Source organism: Platalea leucorodia (genome assembly GCF_965183815.1).
Source record: "Platalea leucorodia genome assembly, chromosome: 1".
NCBI lineage: Eukaryota > Metazoa > Chordata > Aves > Pelecaniformes > Threskiornithidae > Platalea > Platalea leucorodia.
Genome location: NC_138823.1, coordinates 122,260,981 through 122,280,392, shown reverse-complemented (window position 1 = coordinate 122,280,392; position 19,412 = coordinate 122,260,981). Strand labels below are relative to the sequence as shown.

General features: G+C 41.2%; 1 protein-coding gene across 2 annotated transcripts in view; it reads left to right on the top strand.

Moving 5' to 3' along the window:
• The window catches only part of ANO10 (anoctamin 10), a 125,908-nt gene extending 108,516 nt beyond the window's left edge, over positions 1-17,392 (top strand). Inside the window, exons 13-14 of one of the 2 annotated variants that reach the window (XR_014227594.1) lie at positions 16,523-16,667; positions 16,774-17,392. Coding sequence is in view for 1 of the 2 variants with exons in the window: in XM_082306068.1 (XP_082162194.1) it covers positions 16,523-16,558 (36 nt within the window). In the remaining variant the exon portion in view is untranslated. Of the gene's footprint in view, positions 1-16,522 lie in introns of both variants that reach the window. The other variant, XM_082306068.1, reaches the window with a different exon arrangement.
• Positions 17,393-19,412: the final 2,020 nt, after the last annotated feature.

Sequence of the window (19,412 nt, the reverse complement as noted above, 5' to 3'; positions counted from 1 at the left end):
AATAGCTGTATGCTTAAACAAAAGAGTAAGTTTCCCTGTATGTACTCTCAGCGTTGCTTCTCTCTGATGTGCCGTTGTATGAATTACAAGTAACATGGCATGCAGCGATAGGTAGCTCATACGCAAGAGAGAACACTGTTTAGAGCAGGTCTGTTGGTGAGATAATGTCTTTTTGCTTCCGAGAAGCAGGCTGTCAGGAGGTTTCAGTGGTACTGCTAGGCTCTGCACACCAAAGTATGCTTTTTAAGGTGCCAGCTCATATAAAAGGGATTTAGAGAAGCCAGGAGGAAAATATCTGGCAAAAGCACTAAATTCAGACAAATACTTTTTAAAGCTCTATTGTATTTTAAAGTTTTAGTAAAATAAATTAATATTAAATGGAAAAGCAGGAGTAGAAACAAACAGAATATTTCATAAGTTAAGGTACTGTAGTACTCTCTTTTCTATTGACAGCAAGTAAAACTTCAGAAATTGTTTCAGACCATTATGCTCCTCTGTAGTTTGCTAGGTTATTCACCCAGTAGTAGGTGTAATGTGCATTGCTTATGGCTATATATCCTGTGAAAAGGATTGAGAAGAGAAAGACTTGCTTTCCTAAGAAGCATTTGGAGAATCTGAAGTTCAGGAGTTTAGTTGCCCTGTTTGTTTGAGTTTTTTTCTCATTTACAGGCTTTGCTGCCTTTCTTTTTTTTTTTTTTTCCTGAGATTGCTTTAGTTCTTGAGTCTTTTAGGGCTGCATAGCCAATCTATGAATATTTTGTCAGATTTTTCTTTTCCTAGGAGAATCTTTTTTTCTTTTTATCTGCTTCCTCAGACGATGATAGTATCATTCACATTCCAGCATACTTATTTTTTTCCACTGCCTCAAGTTTTGTTTCACCTGGAAGACCTAGCTGGAATGTGTGTGGAGAAACAAGCAGTACGTGGTAGGTCATTTCTGCAGGGGCATTGCTTTGGGCCCGGCCACAGCTGTACTTTCTACCTTCTTATCTTGGAGCAAGGCTGTCCAGAGCAATATATACCGCAACAGTGCACGTCTAATTGAAGAGTTTGTTGCAGTTCTGTGTCCTCTCCTTGGTCCCTCAGAGCAGAGGAGGAAACGCTCCAAACGTGTCCTGTTTGGGCAGAAATTCTTACCTTGTCAGACAGTGAAATTTTGGTAGAGTATTGGCTTATTCTGGAAGAAGAGGACAAGCCAGAAAGGAACATATCCCAGAGAAAACTCTGGAATCAATCAGTGGGGCAGCTGAGCAGAAAGGATGGAGAGGTGCAGAGAGTAATTATCTCCGGGGGGGGGAAGGAGGAAAAAACCCAAACTCACAAACCCCAGGGAAAAGCAACAAAGACATTCAAGATCATAAAGCAAGGATTTTTCCTTTCAGAGATGAAAACCAGTTTTTGATACTAGAACAAGTGCTTTCTTTAGAGATTTTGCGTAAGGACAGAAGCCGATTACATTTGATCCCAGCTAAACGGAGATAATACTACAACCATTTCTAAAAAAGCTAGGCAAAAAATGTGGTGGTATTTTGAGTGATCTTGCTCTAATGATGTCCAAATTGGTTGATCAACCTTTCAGGGATGTGACCAATTGTAGTTCTTTCAAAGATGTGTTAGGAGGAGTTTAAATTTTAATGCAAAGAAAATATTTTGAAGGTTTAGCCGTGCCTGCTGACTCCATAGCTTTTGATAGGAAAGTAATCGGAAAAAGTTGCAGGATTTTAAAAGTCTTCATAACTATTTTGGTAATTCTCATGTAGGAATTGGTACATCTGCCAGAAAGGCTCACCAAACCCAAGTTTTTAAGATTCAGGCCAGACACTGAGACAAAAGAATTGTGTGTGGTAGGTAACTATTTATGTTGCGGTGTTTATATAGCTGTAGCACTTTGAGGGCTTACCCACATTAGGACTTCTGTTGCATTAGCTCTCTGTAAAAATGCACCAGTGTTAAGTTCCTGCCCCAGAGGTCTTTTTGGATGTCTGTCCTACAGACGCAGGTCGCCATCTGCTTGGCCATCAGGTTCCAAAAGCTTTGTACAATTCTGCCTGCAAACTGCTTTTGGTTACATAGGAAGGAAAAAGAAGAGTCGAAAAACATTGGGCAGCAACACAGCCCGAGGTGTTTAACAGCAATTTTGCCTGCTCTTGGAAGAGCAGGGCTGCCTGAGACAAAGCCGGTTTGCTGGGTATTTGTTGAAGAGAAGCTCTGTGTTGGTGCCCCCTTTGCTTGAATAGTTTGAAATAAATTGAAAAACTGTGGAAGTCTGTTTCCCTGAAAGGATGGGGTTTCTTATCAGCATCTTCGTAAGCTGATGGTTTCTTTCAAAAGGTAAGAGTACTCCTCTGCAGATACAAAGGAGCAGTAAATTTGATAAATAGATATGTTTCTTGTGACTCTTGGTCCTTCCCATTTCTGACTTGAGAGATGCTATCAAATTAATCAGTCAGTCTGTCTCTTGAAAAAGGCTTGGTCATCTTTGGGAAGATGGAAAGGTCTGTTCTTACCACATTTGGTAACTAGTGGTGAGGTAAATCTTAAGGAAAATGAAAGACAGGAGTAGTGTTGAGCAAACCCAGAATTTAGCTGGTCTGCCAAGTTGAGAAACTCTTAAGTGAGTAAATTAGGCTCACATGTGGTAAGAAGACACCTTTCTTCTGCAGGTGGGACACACCCAGAGTTTCCCTTACTTGTTTTTAACGTGGAGATGTTGAAATTATCAGACCAAACCATTAATTAGTCCATCCAGTTACTTCTTCGGGAGTGATCAGTCCTGTTGTTTCCATGAGAAGTGTATGGAAGTGTGGTGAACACGGTTAAAACTTCGCAGTAACTATTAATGGGAGCAGTTGCTTACTTTCTGTATCAATTGGTATTAAGCTTATCTCATGAATCGGAAGAATTTTCCCATGTGCTTCAAAAACAAGATTATTTTTAATGCCACTGTGGAGGTTCCAGTTTGTTGCATAAACACCAAATACAAGAGCATTTATATGGATCTTAGTAATTCTGAGTTGTATTTTCTTTTCTATTTTTTCACTGATCAGCAGAAATCAAGAAAAGAGATTCACTCATTCACTAACACAGGACAAAGCCTTCTTTTCTTCTTTTTAGTCGAACCCCTGCAGATTCCATGAGAGAGAAAATTTTGTTAAGGTGCTATTTATATATTTTTCCCAATATTATTTGTGATTATTCCCATGTCGCAGAAGGAGCAAACAAAGTCAAGAAGCAAGTTCAGCAGATCGCAGTTTCAATGGGATACGTTTCTTTGAACAAAAGTTAATAAGATTGCAAAGTTTAAATATAATTATTTGAAGGTCATTTATAGATGAGATTAATACTTAGTAATATAGAATAACATATGTAATATATTTTTTAAATTAATGCTTAATGCTAATTAGTCTTTAGGGTATACTGTCTGCTGAAGAATTCCTTTGCTGATCTGAAGTGTAAATTCCCCATAATATTATGGTAGCAATATTGGCCAATTTTGAGATTTCACAGGTTACAAACGAGGAAGGCATGAGGAGGAGAATTGTCAAGGTAACAAAACCCAAGAAAACAACACATGGAAACCAAAACCTAACGGCCTTCCATTAATATTGTTGATAATGCCCCTTTAAATACAGGCATTATACTGACACTGCTCATTCCTGTGAAACTAGCATTGTTAAAATCTTCTTTATTCGTTCTTCTGTGTGTGTGTGTGTATGCATTTTCTTTATATTTTTTATATACGTATAGGTGCAGTATGTAGGTACAGAGAGAGAGAATGAGAATCCGTATGTCTGGATGCTATTGAGTTTCTTTTGTAGATGCACACTTACACTGGCTTATTTTAAACCACAGCCTACAACTCCATTTTTTTTACTGGGCATACTCTGTTCCTTTGATACATTTCCTTACATCACTAATAATTACTGTTATTTCCTATTAATATGGAAAATTATGGGCTTTCCTTTTTTGGATGTTAGAGGCATTTGCTTTAGATTATTGAAGAAATCTTTTGCTATGGTAGTAAATTATTATTACTTTAGGAAAGGATGTAACTGACTGCCATGGGTTTTGCAGTTCTGTTGGTCCTATAATGGTATATGGAATTTTCACTCTCTGCTTTCTGGTTGTTTCCAGTGCCAGAAAGGAAACATGAGCATGTGAGCACTGACATATTATCAGTCTCAAAGTGCAGAAAATGAATTTCTGCAGCTTGTTAATATTTTGTAATTATTTGTCCTGTCCCAGCTTGCTTATTTGATTTGCCCTGAAGGATCTGTGGAAATGTGTGTTCACCTTCCGTCTTATACCATCACATAAATTTACAGTGAATTAACTAGGTGACTCACTGGATGATATTAACTCACTTTACTGATGCAGAATCATATGATGTCTTAAGCATTTATTTAGAGTCCTTTGACAGCACTTACTGGCATGGTTTTTAAAATCTGGTTTGTTTGACAGATGTAAGAACCTGTTTTATAAAGGTCTTAGAATAAAATTTATAAGAACATAAATTTTCTGACAAATGGTAATGTTGTACAGTGTTTCTGTAGCAATAAGACAGAGTTTTAACACGCTACAGCTAATGTGTTGAAGAGAAATTATTTTAGATATTTGTGGTTGCATGCTAGATAATGTATTTATTGTTGTGATAGATTAAAATTGAGAAATAGGAATGTGATGGTACTGGTAACCCGGGGTACCCAGCAAAAGCACTTTGCAACGTGTAAGAAACATTTCAAAGCAAAGCCTGGAGGTCTGATAGAATTAGTGTGGCAATTTAGCATGAATCACAATAGTTAATCCCTCAGTGCATGCTGAAGCTGGCACCATTAGCTCTAATTTCCATTGAATCAAAAGAAGAAGGTCAGCCTAGAACAGAGGCTGGACTGAAGCAGTATATATCTGTTCAACACATTTATTTCCAAGCTTCGGTTTGTTGCCAGGCTTGGTCCAGGCCCTCAGAGCAGAGCAGCAAAGTGGGGCTGTGCTAGCAGTGCTCTCTTCTCCCTTTCCTTCCCACCGCTCCTGAAAAGCGGCGCAGGATGATGGGAGTGGGAGGAAGAGTGCGGCTCTCTTCCCACCGGGGAGCTGCCAGCCTCCGGGGCCAGGCCTCTTGGCAGTTTTTCTGCCAGCAAGTTTGACCCTTACCTTCCAGTGAATTTAGATGCAGAAGGGAGCAATTTCTCGGGTTGAAGAAATTGGAAGTAAAAAAAAAAATCTAAGGGAGAGGGTGCAACTAGGACAGCAGAACACAGGACAGGGAGTCAGCAAGGAATAAATAAGGAAAAGGAGTAAAATGCTTTAATAAAGAAAGCAAAAATATTTGACAGACGTGAAAAAGCAGAAAAAATAAGGAGGAGTGTTACCAAAGCATATGAAAATTGACTTATTCTGTGCATGGAAAGGCCACATAGACACAAGGTTCATATTGAAAAAGTAAAAGAACAATTTTGGTATGCTTACCCTCTTTTGCAATTATTCACTTTTTTTTAGAAGGGAACAGTTTTAATATAAAGTTCTAAACCTAAAAACTACAATGTTATTCAAATAAATTCTTACAAGTAATCTGCTTATGCCTTTCTGTATTGTTTTGCACAAAAATTAAGTTAACAGAGAGAAACTGGGATTATAGGGTTGGCAAGGCTTGAAAATAATAAAATTAGTAGTCAGAAAGCATTCCTACATTTTTTCCAATCTAAACCTCATCCTAGAAATCTTTTTCTGTAATTGCTCAGTTATATAGTGTAGGGTGTTCCAAGGCACTAAAGCAGATCTCAGAAACAGAGTACACGCTAATATTCAGCATCTCTACAGATCATTGTTTGTCTTCGTGTTACAAAGCTGTTTAGAAATCCAAATTTCGTCAGCCTGAAATAGTAGCTATTATATAATTTTAATTTTCCATAGCTTGCTCTTTATTGCAAAATAACTTCATGAAGCTGTGCAAAGAAATTGCTGATGGTATTAGAGGCAGAAAACCACGAAATTTTGTTAGGGTCTCTGATAGCAATACAGATAGCTCTGAAAAGGGGGCTACGGGGGAAGAGCACCCAGGGCATGGCAGTACTGAGGAGTACAGCATCTCATTGATATAACTCACCGGAGTGCTTTGTTTTTCTAGTGAAAAAGCAGACAGACGGACAGGAGCTTTACCAGTCGAGCACTGCATCTCTTCACTGCTGAACAAGTGCAGCAAACAACCTGTAGCAAAGAGGTTTTCTTCCCACTAATTTGTTGGAAAAAAGGAAAAGCGTTTTGTGCACTCATAACCTGGGAAGCACGTAAAGGGAAATTCTGGCTTCGCTGGAGTAAATGAGAACTTTGCTATTGCCCTCAAGGAAACCAGACCTTTACCCTTTGCTAGGTTGTTTAAAATTACTACAGGCATAGCAGAGTAATCTATGAATATCGTTATACCTGTAATTTAGGACTGTGTCAGTTGTTATAACTTTACTCATTTTTAAGAAATGCAGAGTTATAAACTACCAAACCAACCTTTTACTCATTTTCAAAATATCTGTGCAAGCTGATTCAAAGTTTATTCTGACTCTCCTACATGCTTATTAGACAATCTTTTGTAGTTCTCTAAGAGTAATGGTTTGTATCCAGTTGTGCATCTTAAATGAAAATAGCAGCTTTAATAAGCTATATGTGTCCTTGGCGTACGTGTGTATCTCTGCGTAAGGGTTGTGAGATCAAGGGTTTCTCTAGCCCAGGCTCCAGAGTGGCAGTAAGCAGATGCCTAGGATAGGGCGAAGAGCAAGGCTAACATGTATTTCCCCATAATATTTTCCCATCCTCTGCCTGTGCTCAGCTCAAGAACCTCCTGAGCCAGATCAAACCATAAATCCACCATAACTAATTGGAGTAATTGACTTTATCTGAATAGGTGTATGACTTTATCTGGTCAGATAGATATTGACTTAAATATATTTTTAAAAGGAAATCAATACCTGTAACTGAGCCATACTTATGCTTAGCCCAGTGTTTAATTAAGGGGAAAAAAAGTTGCCTCTTTTTCCACGTGTGCATAGTCTTCCCAAGGAGCGGGGCGCTTGGCAGAAGGGGAGTTTGCCTTGCCGCTGGTGTCGGTGGTGCAAGAAGGAATTCGGTCCGTGGTGCCACAGCCATTCTGAAAGTGTCTGCAAAGGGACCTTTGATCCACTTCAAAATTGGTAGAACTGATTTCTTCAGAATATTTATAAAATGACTGTAACTAGCAATTGGTTACCAGCTTTACGTTGATTATTTTCTCACTGGGCTGTGAATAGGCAATAGCAGGTAATAGCAGATCCCCCCCAGGAGGTGCAAGAAAGCTTATCTTTGAAGAGAAAGACAAGACTGAAAATGTTACTGGAAATCATAAAGTAAAGGGCAAGTACTTGGGGCAGGAGAGCCTCTAGCTGGGGAGGAAAACAGAGAGGGTGACCTGGCAGGTCCCCTCTGTTTTCTGATCTTGGATTCCTTCCCTGTTAAACTCTTGGGTAGAATTGAGAGTAGTTCTTCACCAAATAATTTCAACATTGAATAGTTTTTCCTACTTTACTGCAGTGAAATGTTATTTCGTGAATATTGTGGTAACAATAACTTTAGAATTGAACTCGCTTTCCGTGCTGATACGGCAGATAAACTGAGAGGCAAATTCCTTCTTTAAAAAACTACTTAAAGAGAGTGGTTGCTTTTGCTGTGTATCTGCCCAGCACTTGGTGTGGAAGTCTAATTTCTAATCATGTGGTTTATACTTCAAGTATATTTTAATATTTCCTGCTTATACTGTTCAGCTGTTTGATTTCTCTGGTGTCGCCTGACGTATTTGTTAGGCTGAAGTTTCTTGCCTGCTACCAGACAGGCAGAAATTTTGTACTTGGGGCATTTTGGCTGGTGTGCGGTAGCAGGACAGAGCACAGCCCTCCGTGTTTATCTGCTTTTTATATCAGATTTATATCACAGATAGAAATTTATAACAATAGTGTCTGAAGCTGGGCTCGTTGTTTCTTATCTGGAGTCCAATCTAGATTACTTAATATCCTGTATAGAGGAGTAGCCTTTTTCTGTTGTTATTAGTAATTTTTGGATTGGGCTTTGTGTGCCTGGGTTCCAGCAACGTCCAAATCTGTGGCCAGAAAGGAATGGCATTAACGCAGTATTTTTTTTGGTCTTCTGAGGGTGGGCCGTAATTCATTTTGAGAGACCATCTCGGCTTTTCACACAGTCTATAACCTGCTGTTGCACGGGTTACAAGGAGATGTGTTCACGCTCTTGATGTTTCCTCTGTTCTTTTTGTGGCATTAAATAGCTTAAACTAGTCTTTTGCCTTTCGTACAGTAGAATTTGTTAAAGGATGTTGGCAAAAACTCTGTGGGTTTTGGCACGTGTAATGCTGGAATAGATGTTGTACGGTCTCCTCAGGGCTAAACCTCTGCCACTGCGTGGGTTTATGCACTCGAGGGAGGCTCGTGTCTAGAACCCAGCAGGTCCCTTCCAGTCGTAAGTTGGAAAAAATGGAAGTAGAGAGCTCACAGAGCTTTGCTTGTCTTGAAAGCGTTAGAGCGAAATGTGTATTCTCTCAGAAGCTGTAGTGAGCTGTGTGTTTTTTGACACCCCCCGGGCACTTCGTTGTTGGAGCAGAAGCGCGGGGAGGAAGGGCTGTTGGCTATCTCACTCCAGTGCCTTCCAGTCCCTCGCCACTGGTGCTGGCATTTTCTCAGCTGCTGGTTTCGCTGTTTCTCAGCTGGGCCTCCCGAGCCACGAGGCAGGGTGAGGGCAAAGCGTGGGAGCTTAAGGAGTAAATTAGTGTTACACTGAGCAGCCTGGTTCTTAGCCAGGCTGTTACTGCTGTTACAGTTGGTGTAAGGCTAACTCAGCTGTGTCTGCAGTTACGCTTCAGTGTCAGGCATATCCATAAATTAGGGGTTTGCATCCAGAGGCCTAGTTAAACCCTGAAAGTGCTGGGTATTGCCCTTCCAAAGGATAAGTGCGTGCTCAGGGGCATCCTGCTGGGTGCATAAACTTGTTAAACGTCAGAGAGGAGGAATGGTTTGTTTTACCCATTTTCTCTTGATTGTAACTAGTAACTGCAAACTGGTAATTAACAATATCCAAAACTCCTGAGAAAATAAATTTTATCACAGCTCACCCTGAAATCATTAGAACATTGTTGATGTGCTGTTAACCCAGGGACAAACTGCCCACTTAAGCTGTAGTGAAGTCTGTTTGACCCAGGTCACCAAATTAAAGAAGCGGATGACTGACAGGCACAGATCTGGAAGGACTCCGCAGTCCATCCCTCTGCTCTGAGACACAGTCAAGGTCACGTCACTTTGGATATTTTCGCATCATTGCTTACATAGCTAGTCAATAGTTTCTGACTCCAAAATCTATTGACTGGCTGCTTATTGGATGAGAGGTAACTGCGTAAGCTAAAGGGGAGAGCATCGGCCAGGCCGGGCTGTCATCCCCTGAGCGCGGTTAGGGCACGCGCTCTTCGTTAGGCGTCCAGACATAGTGTTTAACTTGGTGTATTTATCTTTCACTTCACAACTATATGGTCAGATATGGTGAAAGAAGTGAATTTTTAAAAATATGAACTAAAAGAAGACAAAAATAAGTGTTCTGAGAGTCAGAATACGTAAGCTATGCTTTTGAAGAAAATACTATCTAATGTGGCTTCTACTGTTATTTCCACGTTTTTGTACTACCTACTGAACTGAAATAAGGTGCAGCAAAGGGTGACTAATACAGTAAGAATCTTGTAATGGGTATTAATTAATAGTTTGCAATTTAAATCAGAGACAATATGAAGTAGATCAGAAAAAAATCTTGGAAAAAATCTACTACAAATGGGGTTGCTTTGTCTGCTATGGCTCACAGCGCTATTAACCAGGCACAATACTTCAAGGCACGTATTATGTGATTCTGCAAGTTTTCCTGACTCTGCACTCAATAATTTTGCAAACTTACTGTTTTATTAACACTAGCTTTTTTTAACTGGGTATTTTGTCATGAATTAGGCATCCAAGAAAGGAAAGAATTATTTTTTTGCTGTTACCTGCTATTTGTTGTAGCAGATTCCCACTCTAGATCTGTACAGTCCAGGCAAACTTCTCTGCCACAATTCCTGCAGGAACAACAATAAAAATCTCTCAGCCAGGAAGGGACCTCAGAAGGTCTCTAGTCCAACCCCCTGCTCAAAGTAGGGTCAGCACCAAATTCAGACCAGGTTGCTTGGGGCTTTTTCCACTCAGGTCTTGAAAACCTTCAAGGACAGAGGCTGCAAAACCTCCCTGGGCCCCTGCTGCAGTGCTTAGTTATCCTTGTAGTGATTTTTTTTTTTTTTTCCCTTATTTCTTTATGACCACTTTGTTTCTTGTTCTCTTGCTGTGCACCTTAGCAAAGAGCCTGGCTCCGTCTTCTTGCTAACCTCCTTGTAGATCTTGGCAGGTGTCTCAGCCTTTTTCTCACAGGGCATGTGCATCAACTCCCTGCCCATCTTGTGTCCCATGGCTAGACTTGGTGAAGGTTATCGGTATCCTTCTTATACTGGAGGCCCCAAAACTAGGCACAGTATTCCAGATGCAGCCCTAGAGGTAAGGAGAATAATAGTTGCAGTGCTTGGTAACTTTTCAGTCCTCAAAAAGTTAAATTATTGTAATGGCTTACAGAGTCCTCCTCGTGAGAGCTACATAATTCAGCATTTGTTTCTTTGTTATCTTCAGTTTAAAGTTCTTCTCACTTCCTCATCAAAAATCTGCATTTGGGCTGTTTAATGCTTATGTATGGGTTTTCTTTAGAGAGAGGTGTTTTTACTGGTTTGCAGCATCACAGGGCCATTGATCTTGGCTCTGCTAAATAAGGAAGTTGCAAAATTGTTCCTACAAGTCTTGAAGAACAAGTCTTCTATCATATTACTTAAGTAGGGGGGAAACTGTGTTCTGGAAATCAATAGCTTTCAAGAAGACTTAAGGGGTTGGACTGGATGAGTTACTGAAAATAAGCATTCCGTGTTATATTGTGGCTGTGTGGATTTATAAACAGGAGTACGGTAGTATAGAAGCTGTTTATTGCTACTGTAAACAAGCATCGGTTCTCTCCAGCTATGGCAACTAAGAGGTTGCTGAAAAACTGGTCAGGGTCAGAAATGAGGCTTAAAAGTTACCCCAGACCTGAAGTCCTTAAGCTCCATTCCCTGCAGAGAGTGTTCAATGCTCCATGCAGAAACTTTGAGGGAAGGTTTGTCGTTCTGGATCCGAAGCTACCACAACTTTCCACCATTATGATCAACGAGAACAAATTTCCATTAATTAAGCTCTTACACTTTTACACAGAATAAAATATTAGATGCGGAAGAGGCTTACTCAGTTTTAAAGTAGGTGTTAATTTGCCTCTTCTGTAACTGACTGGTACTTACAGATGAAGTTGACACAGTTCTTGCAGTTGTCAGCAAACAGTTCAAGGCCCAAGAAACTACCTTTGTTGTGACTGTACACCATTAGGAAAGAATAATATCTATCCATCCTGTTGTCATATTATAATTAATTTGAGAAAGTGAGAAAGACACCACGTAACACTACACTTTCTTTAAGTAGTAAACTGCTGATGCTGTGTTCTACATGGTGAACACAGGAGAAGCGGAAGATGGAGCTGCCGATCAGAAACATCTGCCTTTATATCTTCTTATATTTAACTATATGGCTGTTTACGTCTGTTCTCCATATATACAAATATATGTGTATGTTGAGTATGTATATGGAAAAGCACCAAGCCGGTGAGTCATTAACTCCTGGCTTCATTGATTTTCACTCTTAAATGCTTTTTATTTTTTAAAATTGTTTTCCTCAGGTTGTGGTTGAATTGTCAGTTGGCGTTAACACACACAGTGGTAAAATTAAGAGTAGTTAGAGGCTGGCTTACCAGGGCCAAGCATAACCGGAAAATAACGGTGCTCTAAGCATTTGACGCAGAGCTCAGCAAGCGCAAGAAACCAACATTAAACAGAGAACCAGAAGTGAGGAAAGCAAAGACTGTTAGCCACCTGATAAAACGTTGGCTGTCCCATAGAAACCATATAGGAGAGTTGAGAGGGTTTTGTTAGATCATGAGCGTGTGCGAAACGAGCGCTGGTAACAGCAGAAATGCTGGGTTATCTCTGTCACCCTGCCGTGCAGAAAGGAGGCCACAGATGGATTTGCAAGATAGGGTTTGTGAAAGAAAGGCAGCGCACGCTTCCCAGCCGCAGGGGCGGAACGGAGCTTCGCGCCGGGGCGGACAGCGTTCTTGCTCAAAGCAGCCCTCCTGCGCAGAGCGGGATGCAGAGCATCTCGCCGTCCCTGCGCTGTGTGCACAGGGTTTGAAGGTGAAGGCGGGCGACGCTTCTCCTCGTGCCACGCAGCAGCGACCTGGCTTTCCAGTGGGGCTGCGGCTCGAACAAAGCCCGAGCGCTGCTCGTGGTAAATCCCTTGGCAGCTCAACTGGTTTTCCTTTAGTCGAGGTCTGTGGTTTCACTGTATGTTTCTGTTAGTTCATGTTTGTAGCTATTTCTTTTACTTGCATATATTAAGTAGTATTGTTCCTAGCACTAAATCATGAGATCAGACTTCCCATAGACCCTCTAACTGCAGAGTGACCCGGTGCTGACAACTGCAGTCAATACCCTGTGTACTAAAATTTGTGTTTCTGGTTGTGAACACGCAGAGGACGTAGCCTGATTTCCAGGCTTGGTATGCAATTGTATTTGTGGTGTGAAAGCATCGGTTATGTTTTATTGAAGTGCTTTCCGAAAATTTAATGTTGAAATGTAGTGAAATCTAATTAATTGGTAAAGCCTATTTGTAAACCACATTGAAGAATTTTTGCTATTTCTACTGGAAGTACTGTCTAATTATATTATGTGTGCTTTACAAAGAAACTTAAACTTAATAAAATGGAAATAGCAAATCTATTGAATTACAGCAGATAAATATTTAGAGCAATTCCTACCAGCAGAATTTTAGAATAAACTACGCTATAGCCCCACTACAATCAACTAATATTAGTTTAAACATACGCTTCGCTTACGTATTGCATGCATAAGCTACTGTTGTTGAGTGTGCTGCGTAAAACAGCCCACGAAGTTGGTAACGGCCGCGCGGCGGGGAGAGCCGTGACCCGACGTGCTGCGCAGAGCCGGGCCCCGCTGGCTGGGGAGCAGGACCGTGCGGTCAGTTGTCATCCACCAGCCACCTAGTTTGCAAAACAGAAGCATAAACCTTTCACTAGTAGCTCTCAGCTGGTAATAAATGAAAAGAAGGGTTTCTTGAGCCAGCTCGTGTCTGAACTATGCCTCTGGTTAGTTTACAGAGGCTTTTAATACCCCTCAGCTGAGCGTTGTTTTTCTTTGTCATTATGTATCTGGTAGGTTTGAAAAGTAGATTGAGAAGTTTTTAATACCTCTTTTTCTGTATTTTTAAAATACTGCTTAAAACTTACAAAGAACTGTCTTTTTGATGGAGGAGTAGTTAACTCAGTCCCACGGGTTTGTCAGTGCGCCTGTTGGGGCCATCGGGGGAGAGGTGATCTTAAAATGTACCTTGTCAGTTCCCTTTCTCGGTATTAGAAAAAAAAAATACACTCCCTTTCCCATATGTTGTCCTAGAGAAATATTTTCCCAGTAAAGAGGAACGTTTCCTTTCGCAGTAAAAGAAAAGAAAAAATTTAAAAATTGTTCAGCCTGAACTTGGCAAAGAATTTCACTGTCTAATGGTGCCACCACATGTTGCTTGCAGAAGCGATAGCTCTTAGGGGAGCCTGGTGCTGCCAGGTACTGCAAAATAGGTTTTGGTATTAGAAATTATGAAGAAGAAATGAAATATGCAGCTCTTGGGGTTCTCACATTGCTTATGATTCATTTCCTGAAACACGCGAGTGACTGCATTTGGACTGGTTTCGCCGAGGCTGTCTGCGCCGTGGCAGCACGTGAAGCTATTTTAAGAGGTCTTTCTACTCACTGGCCCACTGAAGAAGCTGGGAGGTTGGTTTGGTCGTCATATATTTTAAATATACTAGCATAAGATTGCCAGCATAAGAGAATACTAGCATAAGATTAGCTCAGTTAAAATTAGGAGGGCCTTCAAAAATAAATGACAGTAGTCCTGCTTGTACAGAATTTTTAGCCAGATTCCCATCTAGTCATCATTAATAGTCATGTGCTTGGTTTTTTTCCAGACTTTGGCAAGCCCTGCAGAACTCAGAGAATAAAAATACCTTTCCAGTTTTCTACATTCCTCATCAATCCCTGTATAATTACAACAACACTCAGAATGTAAGAAAATCCTTCTAAAATAAGAGAATTAGGTTTGAATTTGATGAATCACGAACTGAATTGCTGTCTTCTGTATCTTTGTAGTGTTTTTACAATAGGGGAAGAAGTCACTTTAATTAAGATGCTGCAGTTTTATACAGACGTTATTTAAATAAGTGAATCGGGAAGCAGAAGAGGAATGTGTGTTCCAGCATTTAGCTATGACTTTTTTTCTGCACTGTTGCTATGGAGAAGCGTATAAATATTTGTATCACAAACTAATTTTATTTCCCTTATAGATGGCATGGAAATACAGGTAAAAATGTTAAAGAAGGGTTACTGTAGGTGGGTTTTATCATGCCGAGTAACGTTTTGGAATGGGTACAGGCACAGACTAGCAGCAAAGGAAAGTTAGAAGGTGCTGTGTTAAAGCAATCTGACGTCTTTATGTTACGGGATAGAAATTGAATGGAAGTCTCCACTGTATTTGCAGTTTCCTCTCTTCCAAATTTTTGGTAGCATTATTAGCTATTTGTCTTTCTCATAGCTCATAGGTACTGGGCCATTTGTAGAAAATCAAATACAATCATAAAAGAAAGAACTTTAACTCAGAAGCACGTGTCTGTCCACCACTGGGTGGATGACGTGGAAACTACACAACTGCTTAGCAGTTGGAAGCTGCGTGCATTATTTCTTCATACGATCGCTCACATTTTTTCACGTCCAGCCTTTTTCTTCCCTCGTGTGCCAGATTGCCTCGAAAGAGGCAGTCGCGCTGGACGCCAGCCTATGGCCTCCTCAGTTCCAGCAGCGCTCTGCATCTCCTCGCCTTTGCTCCTCGCCCTGGCCTTTGGGCTGGTCTCCATCTAGTCTCCTTCCCTTGACTGTTGTCTCTCAGTCTTTTTCTCTGGGGACTTCAGTCGCTGTAATTATTTCTTAGTACACCAGGGTGGTTTCCAGCCTTTCAGGCGTTGCAAGACCCTTAGCTGATAACCCCAGGTGATGTGCGAGAGACGCCTTCGGCACAGTTTAAACCCCGCTCTTACTGCCTCCGTAAATTCGCTGTTACGAAACATCCCCTTCAACAAGAAGCTTCAAAGGGTGGCTCCGGTTTCTCTTCCTCAGCAGATATTTTTGACGCCTGGAATTGTTATTCTGGTTTCACATTGAGATCTCTCTCTGGTGATGTCCTCAGATAATGAAAACAAAAACGGTTAACAGCAGGATTGGAAATAACGGGTATCGCCATAGCCGTCTGCTACCTCTTTCTTATATCACAGGATGTTTTCGTTCGATTCAGCAGCAAAACAAATGGGCAGTGCAGAAATACGGAATAACAGTTACAGCTTAACATTTGTGCGGTGCGAGATTGGGGGCAGCGTTGTGTCAGGAGTTCGTTGAGCTGTTAAGATCCCTTAAAAACGTGAATATTTAAGGCTGAATGACTGTTACGTTTTTTCTAAAAATAAAAGACAACCCTCTACAGTACGGAAGACTTCACAGTGAACTAGCATTTTACATCTGTAAAGAACGTACCTTAAAAACGTGCACACCGGTAGGTAGATTCTCACACTGACTAAGCAAATTGCATGTGTCTTCAGAACGAATATCTGCTATAACAAGGAGTAATAATTTTGTGTTTAATTCCCTTTGTGTCTGAGATTCTGATATCGCAGTCCTTCGTTGTGGTGAGCATTTTGCTTATCTGAGGTTATCTCAAGGAACTACCTTGTATTTTAATAAATAAAGCTGTGATTCAGAGATAAGTTTTCTAACTTCCAGCCTGGTATCGATGTCTTTCTAAATGTAAGAGCGGATTTCCAGTGAAGCCCATCGGCTCTACCTGTCCGTGCTTACTGCCGTTGGTTTTGGTAACTAACTGCCTAAGAAGAGCCGAAGTGAGCGCCAGTCGCCCGGGTTTTTTTCTGTATCTGTTGGGCCCAGTAATTTCAGCGTAAGGCTTCATTCATCACAAAAAGAATTAACAAACCTACAAATTGCATCATAATTTGCTGAGTCTTTTGATGGGAAAAGCAATACCTCTGTTAAAACTGTGTTATTTGTAAAAGTCAGGCGTAACAGACTTGCGTTCTTAACTACCAAAGCTCGAGTTAATTCTTTTGTGTAATTGTATTATTCAGGTGGATTCAAAAGTGTCCTGCTTTCAGATTTTGCTGTTTTGTCTAATCTGTCGTGCTACCACTGCACTTAGCGTACCTTTTCTTTTTTCCCCGTCTCTCGCAGCAAATGAAGCTTGCGGCTGAGTCACTGAAGGAGTAAACACGAAGGAACAAGGATGACTAAAGCAGTCACATGTGAATGCGGGCACTGCTTCAGCATTTGTTTATGAGGATGTGTAACTCGGAGCGTGCACTCCACCGTCTATTCAGTAGGTGGCACCTGCTTATATGATACTTGGTAAATATTCTTTGCCTGACACTGTAAAAAAAGGTATTTTCTCCTGCTCTGTTTCCTATATGCAACCGTTTGTGGAGTTAGCACCAGGTAAAGCACTCCAGCTTACGCTAGGTCTGGTTGAAATCTGCCAGGCTCACCGTGCTTCAAGCGATTGAAAACAGATCCTGTGAGTAAGCAGCCAGAAGCTAACTAGAGATTTCAACTGCAACTTTGTAAAAGAGAAAAAAAAAAAAAAAGAAGGTAAACTTCATTCACAGTGTACTGTCCCTTGGGGTTATTGCCCCTTTTGTTCCTTCATGACAATAGCTAATCCTGTATTATTTCAAAGACTTGCTTATTAGCTACTGTTTGCACATAGCAGATTAATGTAAATATTTTATACATTGTGCAATGAAATACACGATTGTTCCCTATATGATCTGAGAAATAGTTGAACTTAAATATTATAAAGTATGCATAATATACTCCCGTGTGCTAGTTATCTAAATAAGCCCCAGCTAAAACCTTTTCAAAAGCTGGGTAAAAAGCATTCAGTGGGAAACAGATTGCTGATCAGTAATTTATGAAGTGTATTTATTTTCGAATTTACATTAGATTTTGGTATCACTTCCCTGGATCTTGAACTGCAGTATTGTATGAATGGATCTTCTGGTTAAATGAACCGATAGTAACAGATCAATTAAACTTGATACTTGATGTACCAGTACTCGTGTATGTAGTGAATATCTGATTATTTTTTTTTCCCTTGCATTTCACAAAAAGGTAGCTTTCCTGATGTTTCATTGTTTTCTGCCAGTAATAGGACCAAAATCTACAGTGTTTGCTCCCGTGACCTTGAGACAGTTTATTTGTTCCTGCTGTGACCTTCCTCTTTGGTAGATGTAACTTACCTATACGTGACACTTGCTGGAATTCTGTTTGGAAAAATCTGCTGTTACAATAATTAAGGTATTTGCCTACTTTGCACATTTCAGATTTCTGCCACAGGGCCCCCACAGCAGAGTAATCTAACTAAGCCAAAATAATGTATTCTGTCTGGAATTTAAAATTAGCATTTCTCAAACTCCGCAAGCGTGACCCAGTAAGAAACGACTTTGTTCCCTGGGGAAGAGGAGCAAAACCGTGCTACAGCTGCCGTCTCTGTTCTTGCTTCTCCCACTGCGCGTCCCCCACGCTGCTGCTATTTCAGGGGTATCTCAGGGGCTGCTGCTGCTGTTGCGCAGCCTCTCCCTGCAGCCCTGGCAGGGTTGTGGCTGCACGAGCTCTGCCCTGAGCAACCAGCAGGCATCCCTGAGGGGAGCACGTCCCCCCTTCCTATGGCGCTGTAGAGATCCCAAAGCCACAGCTTTTTTTGAGGAGGGGGCCCGTCTGTTCTCCGTGCAGGCTCCCCAGCTTCGCAGTTTCTTGCCCGCTTTGATCTGCAGTAGCTCGCGTTTGTTCAAGTTTTACCCGTGCTGCCTCGTCAGTGTTTTTGAGTGAACAGTTCAGGAGAAGAAAAATCTGTGGGATGGGTTCTCAGTGGAATATGTTCTTGTGAGCTTGCCGTACCCATTCTGAAGGGATTCTGCTGGCCTGCTGATTTGTGCTGGTTTCTGAGCGTAAAGTTGGTGTGTTTTGCTGATGGCAACTGTATCAGGTGTCTGGAGTAATTTTCCAAGATGGATCAGAAAAGGAATTGAGTCGTGTCTCAGCTATGATCATGTGAAAAAAATAAGTAGGCTTCTGCAAAACTGACGTTGTGGTTGTCCTTGCGGTCCTTTCATTCCTCTGTTTTCTGTAGACGAACAGGAAAATCTCTAGTAAGGTGTAAGTACCCGGTGACGTAAGTAACGTTAGCTGTTGCCCTTGCCTTGGGCAAATCCCTTCACTTCTGCTTAGTTTCCTTATCTAGAAATGGGGATAATACTGTTCTTTAGGTGGATTCTCCACGTAAAGCTAGTAGGTGTGGAGGAATTATGACCTTCCTTAGTGGGAGGGAGTGAGACGTATGGGAATCCTTTGTTTTATAGGGATTAAAGTTTGTCCTAGATACTGGGAGAACTCCTGTTTTAGCATCACAGATGCTACATGGTCATGACAGAGAGTGGTGCTGTCCTGAAGAGCGTACGCTTCAGCTGGCTGAGGAATGTTACCTGTATATTGCCGAGTAATATTTTGTCACCGAATTTCGGTGACAAACTTAGCTCCTGTTCCTCTGTGTGCTGCTCTTCATCCTTTTACTGGGGGTGGTGAGGTGGTGGTGTTGCTGTGTTTCATACTGTTTGATATTGGGTTTTGGTTTGTTTTGGGTTTTTTTTTACATTCATGATGTCATCTATTTTCATTTCTCATTTGAGAGAAAAAAGCGTTTCTGTCTATGCTTCTGAATGTCTTTGAATTGCTTGCTTTCTGCTGTAGGAGCATCTGTAAAAGTTGTGGGATGCTAGGGGTGAAACTTACTGACAAAAATCTGTTCTCAGATGAAAATATTAGAAAGAATAAATAAGATATTTACCAATAACTGCCATTCACAAGCTGTGTAATCTGTATGTCTGTTCCTCGTCTGGGTAACCGCGTCCCCGAGGCACACGGGAGCGGAGACTGTTTTCCCACTGTGCTCAGGCCGTCCCCTGGTGCAGCGCGGACGTGCGAGGCCATGGGTCTGGTTTTCTCAGCGTGCGATAGAGAAGGGCGCAGCGGGCTCCAGGGGAAAGGGGAACCTGCACCGAAGCGGCAG